The sequence below is a fragment of the Populus nigra genome, chromosome 9 (genome assembly GCF_951802175.1).
Source record: "Populus nigra chromosome 9, ddPopNigr1.1, whole genome shotgun sequence".
NCBI lineage: Eukaryota > Viridiplantae > Streptophyta > Magnoliopsida > Malpighiales > Salicaceae > Populus > Populus nigra.
This window is the reverse complement of record NC_084860.1, coordinates 4225798-4232071: the sequence shown is the minus strand read 5'-3', so window position 1 is coordinate 4232071 and position 6274 is coordinate 4225798. Positions and strand designations below refer to the sequence as shown.

At 35.8% G+C, this 6274-nt stretch overlaps 1 protein-coding gene across 1 annotated transcript; it reads right to left on the bottom strand.

Moving 5' to 3' along the window:
- Positions 1-1271: 1271 nt before the first annotated feature.
- Positions 1272-4934, bottom strand: LOC133703175 (eukaryotic translation initiation factor 3 subunit D-like). Its single transcript, XM_062127625.1, has 2 exons — positions 3035-4934; positions 1272-1595 (listed from the first exon to the last, which is right to left on the bottom strand). Exon 1 carries the CDS (start codon positions 4759-4761, stop codon positions 3037-3039), a length of 1725 nt encoding a protein of 574 aa, XP_061983609.1. The 5' UTR covers positions 4762-4934; the 3' UTR covers positions 1272-1595; positions 3035-3036.
- Between the last annotated feature and the right edge of the window lie 1340 nt (positions 4935-6274).

Here is a 6274-nt window from a genome sequence, read left to right as displayed (position 1 = left end):
GTTGTTGGGATATGGGTAGGCCTTCTACCTTCCCAAATGCATATGTCTCCAATTAGTTCAATCATCAAAGTGGGCATCATAAATTTTTGAGACTTCACCTTTTGAATTTAACTGTGGAACCATCACAGCTATGCGATTCTCTGCTTTTCCTAGCGTTAAGAGGATGCATTCCTATCAAAATGCTCATAGGGTGTGTATATGCCTCGTAGTATATGCTTCCCATCAGCAATTGTATTCTGATTCCAATTATTTTAATGCTCCAGTATTGAAGGAACAAATATAAGCTACTAAGAAAACACAAACTTATTTGAAAAGGAAAAACAACATCATGCCTGTGCATCAGTTATATGCCATAAAATTCCATGATAATCTCAATTATTTTGGTTGTGATTTCTATGGCTAAAAAAGCTTTTTTTTATTAATTAATTGAACTTTCTGTTTTTTTTTTTGCACTGTTGCTTGCTTTTGTGTGAATCTGAAATGACGTTGGCACTAATGTATGTTGCCACTGCTGCTTATTTACATAGACATGCATGTTGTGGGAACTAAATACATTTATTTGGTTGTTGTGTGATTATTAATTGCTTTGTTTTGCACACTCATGGATAATGTATTTGCTTCTTTTTAGAAACCTAACCTGATTGAAATAGACTGCTTGACTCACTGTGAATAATACATGTTTGCTTGTGGAAGTTTGGTGGGGCTTTGTGATGCTTGCAAAGGAGAATGGCATAGCAACTCTACTGTATAACTGGCCATGGAAATCATTTGGTTCGGTTGATTACAAAAGATATTTCAAGGTTTATGGCTAGAAAAAGAGTCTCTTTAATTTTCAGGATCCGTGCTAGTAAAGAGAAAACTATGTAATAGTTGGGAATGCATTTTTTATATCCTTAATTTTTTACTTGTGATTTTATGATGTTTAGTTAAAATTTTTTATTTGTGATTTTATAATTTTACGATTCAAGTTTATATTATATATTCCTTATCGTGTTAAAAAAAACATTTTTAACAACCTTCCCTATATGCATCTCATATTCAAAACTAGCAAGGCATCTCTTATGTTGTGCTGCCCGCCAGACTAAAGTTTCCCATGGTACAGGCTAAGAATCAGTGTGGCCATATTGATCTCTTGTTATGTGGCTTGAGAAAAAAAGAACAAAAACACAGACTAAGGTTTGCATATGCAAGCACTCTTGGAATTCCGAGCCAGAAGTTACTTGCGAACTTCCAGCATAATTTAATGTATCTTTGCCTTAAACAGTCACAAATAGAGACTCAAACCAGACAACAGTTTTTTGCCTTCATTTAGATTCCAACTCCAAGTTCCCAAATAGTATATATATATATTTTTTCCACGCAAACAAAACTCCAGCGCTACTGCAAATTCGGTACAGCTACGTCTCAAGAAAAGCAGCAGTCGCCTAACGCTAAAAATCTTTGTAATCAAATTGCAACAGTTGTGTGCAAGTTGAAAAGAACCAAAAATAAATGACGAAAAGAGTGCTGCCAAGAGCACATTCCTGGTGTATATGCTTTGAAATGCAAATGCCACTGTGACCAGGGACTTTGTTCACAGCAAAACCAAGATTGATCTGCAGGATCCAATGAAGGAGCCATTAGCAAGAGCCAGGCCAACAGTCGTAAAATGGTAGGTATTAAAAATGTGGAAGTTTAATATAAAACACTAAAGATAGACCCTTTCTAAAACTGGAATTAAAAAATAGAAACCAAAATAAAAAACCTATATGAAAAAACGACCAGAAGTATTGGCTGGTGAGTATTATGACTGCTTCTGATCACATGTATCATGCCTTGCTAATGGACAATACTGACAAATGTTTGGCTTAGGATTCTTTCATAAACCAGGGTAATGAAATTAACCAAAGACAATACTATATATAAGATGACCTTTCTCTTCCACAGAAACACCGGTACTATCACCAAACATGTAGACATCTTGCCAAACATGGAAGGATAAGGTGCACAGATGATGACTCGAGATGAAATGCAAGTTAAACAGCAAACTTCTTAGTTGAATATATTCTCCAATGTCTACCATCCAAAAGACCAACATGAAAAATGTTATTTCCACCAGTAGTTTGATGATGAATTTTGAGTAGAAAGGTTGAGCCAACATGAAAAACCGACACAAAAATATCAAACGTAGTAAAAGTAAGCCAACAGGTTTTGGATTTTCTTTCTCATCATTAAACAGTATTAACAAGGACATTGATTTTCACACCAGGATAAATTACGAAATGTCTCCATCGATATCATGAAATAAATGATGGCAAGAATGTTGTAAATGTGTAGAGTAAAACATCATAGTGACATGAAACTTCGAAGGTCACCATTTGTTCAGCCCCAGACTGCAGACTTCAAGATGACACAATTATGGCCACATCGTTATCATCCATTCAATTACAGATCTCCAAGGGATGACTAATGACTCGGATAACCTATGACTTGCAAGTTATAAAAAAATTGGAAGAAGGCTAGGAGGAAAGATGTTAACAGGGAATAAAGATGATCATGAAAAATAAAAGCTTACCCTTGCAAGAAAACCATTCACTTTGTGCAGAAAGGAAAATGAAATGATACGGTCAAATTCTCTTGACAGAATGGAAACTATGATAGCAGTTAGCGTTGATAAAAAAAACATTTCATATCTTCTCGAAATTGCAACCAAAAGATACAATATTTAAGGGGAAACTGTCATAGTTTCAGATATGTTGATCGAATCAATATATAGAATTTCCATTTCTTGCTGCATGCCTATGAGTACATCAGACCTTGACTCCAATCATGACTTAATCTACTGTAATGCTGAATGCTAATTCAGCCTCTCATGCAAAGGGACATCAGAGACCACTTAACAAACTGGCCATCACACAATAGAAGACATGATAACATTTGATTATCACCTAGAAGTTTCAGTATAATTTCCACAAGTCATCATCATCATCATATTTACATGTTGAATGTCAAATGCAGTTACAATGAACTAATCACAGAAAAAGTAGACCATTACCCTCAAGCTTGAGCACCAATCTCTTTATCTTCCACATCATTTGTCACCCCATTTGCCTCTGTATTCTCAGCATTCTCCTCAGGAGGCTGAGCTTGTTCCTCCTCAGGCAAAGGCTCCTCCACATAATCATTCTCAAAAGCATCAGCTGGAACCTCATAAATCCTCACTTGTGGTTTAGATGGGTCTTTCACCAGTACATACTTACCCTCATTCAATTTCATACACAAGTCAACAATACTCTTCACAATACCCCACATATTGGAGGTATTCAAATTAATCTGAGAAGCAAAGTCCCTAGGCTTATATCCAACAACAGCCAAAATCACATGATTGAAATGATCCCTTGGATGAACCCTGGAAACATATCCTAACTTCATCATATCTGCATTAGCCAACAAAGCTTGAGCAGTCCATTTAGCCAATTTATTCGCATTATTCTTCAATTCGGTAGCCAAAACAGCACCCCTTTGAGTCTCCAACTTCTGCCTCCAATCAACACCAGAATACTTAGGATCAAACTCATTAAGAGCATTCAACGTCAAAAACGACCTTTCCTTATTAACCTCAACAACACTCTGCACCTCACACCTTGCAACAAGATACATGTCATCATCCAATTTCCACCTCCTATACCTATAAGCCACAGATGCAACCTCCTCCCCTTCATTGGCAAAGGGGTTAGGCTCATCAAACGAAACCTTATTCCCATCCCTAAACAAAACTTGCTGCGAGAAGTTCTGATTAATATAAGCAGCCTCAACACTCAATGAATATGCCGAATTTATATCATCCTTGGCCTCGGGTAAAGGCTCCTGTGACGTCTCATGAACTGACAACAAATCAAGCTGAGACCCATCTCTTTTATCAAAAAACAACTTATTTCCTACCCTTTGAACCACGATATCCCACGAATAAACAGACCGGGTTGCACACATTAATGTAGCTAAAATATTGTCAGTAGCAAAAACAGTAGCTTTATCTTCATTAGCTAATCTTCTAATAACAGGATCATCAGTAGTAGTTACCTTAAAGAAATTCCTATTCTTAAACCTTTCCAATCTCCGTTCCGCCTTCGGGGTAATTCTATCAAAACTCTTATCGTAAAACTCTAGCCCACCACATAAAATCATATCCTCCGGTTCTGAGACTGAGAAGGACAGTTTCGTAAATATGCTAAACGGAATCTTATCAAGCATATTCCATTCCGTCTGGATTTCCACAGAACTCTTAAACACAGCCGCTTCCCTACGCTGCTGATTCTGGTTGGACCGGTTAAGATAATAAAGTCGATCCCTACGTGCCCTCTCTTTCTCCGCCTCCCGCTTCTTTGCCTCTACTTCCTCATCGCGACGTTGCGGGAGCTGAGGTCGGTGGTGCTGGTTAAACCGCCACTTGGGTCCAAACTTCGGCCTTGGAGGTGGCTTCCCGTCAACGAGACGAAAAGTGGAGTCGTTGTCAGCGCCAGAGGGGAAGGAATCATCGGCAGTGAAGTCGAAGACGGAGTCGGATGCAGCGCTTTTGCGGCCACCACCACCGCCTTGACCGGAGCCTGGGTTAAGAATGGGAGTGAAATCAGCGATTTGGCCGAGCTTTTCGAAGCGAGAGAAGGGAGCGTAGGGGACGTTGAGAGGGAGTGTGGAGGTGGTGGTTGGGGTGACGGTGGCGTCCGGCGGACCCCAGCCTTCGGAGTTGAAATGGACGGCACCTACTTCGAAGCCGTCTACCATTGGAATGGAATTTGGAGGTTATGAGGTTGATTTGAGTGATCTGAAAGCGGACCCCAGACGATGGGGGTTTTTTTGGAGGTTGAAGAAACCCCGCTTGTTTATGTTGCTTGTGGAGGAGGTAAGGTTTTGACCTTTTGAGTGAAGGTTACCTGCGAATTAAGATACTAGGCCTGGGCTGTTGAGTGAGTATAATAGGGAATTTTTAATGTATGCCTATATATATAAAATTAAGTTTTAATTAAAAAAAGATTTCAAATATTAGATTAAAATAATCAATGTCTTAGGCTCTATTTGGTTGTAGGAAAATAATTTTTTTTGAAAAGTAAATTCCAGAAAAGTATTTTTTGATATTTAGTAGTGTAATGTAAAATGAACTATAAAATGCTTTCCAGTATTTGGTTATATTATGGAAAATGAACTGGAAAATAATTTATTAATGAATTAATTTTTTTTCAAATTTATCTAATATATGAAAAATATTTAATATAAATATTTAATCACTTACAATAAAAGAATAAAATCTAAAAAATATAATGATGAATTTTTTTATTATATCTTATATTCATATATTAGCTTATTTTATAAAATATAACTATATACGTCATATAATATTATAGAGATATAACCTTGTGAAATTTTTCATAAATAAAACCTATTAATCTTTTTTTTCAATTTTAAAAGCTTAAAATATGTTTTTTTTCATATGAAGAAAGCCAAATTAGTTTATAATAAGAGTTAGATATTTGGATTTTTTTTGTATGAATATTTTTTAAAAAGATAAATAAATACAAAAATATTTTAATGGGTTTTTTGGATAAAGATTTTTTTTTAACGGGTATAGGCAATTATCCTTTTAATATCCCTTTAATATACATCAAATAAGCATCAAGAAATAAATATAAATATCTAACATCAAACATAGTCATGCATAAATATTAAATTTTGATGTCATATATATACATATTAGTTCAAATTAACAAACATAAAAATGCTAGACCAAATTAAACAAGTAAACATACTTGTCAAATAACAAACATATAGTTTTTTATCATAGTCAAATCATCTTAGCAAATAGGCTTGTAGTAATGTTGGTTCACAAAATTCTGAACCCAAATTTTCCTCAAATTAACATTTTTTTTGTCATAAATGCTTTTATCAATATTTCATTTTGGACCACGTGATCAAATGCATCCCCAGGAGTGATCTCATCAAAGCCTTCAATTTTCATCACTTTCGTATACAGCGCATTAACATCAAGTTGATTTTTACTGAGGCTTTGAATTACAAGTTCTACATCTCCAATCTGTTTAGACAACTTTTCAACACCATCATCTTCATACAAGCGATTTCTCTTCCTATGTTGCCTATTTTGTGTACTAGAGGAAGATGTCTCTTTTCCCTTAGAAGTTTCTTCATATTCCCCTTCATTTTCAATTGAAATTGATTGCTCTTCAGTGTTCTCTTTCAAGTTGACATCAGCATATGATTTGACATAATTTCTGATTGTCATGTC

Excerpts from the sequence above, each read along its gene's own strand:
- LOC133703175 (XM_062127625.1), bottom strand. The coding sequence starts at position 4,761 with ATGGTAGACGGCTTCGAAGTAGGTGCCGTCCATTTCAACTCCGAAGGC.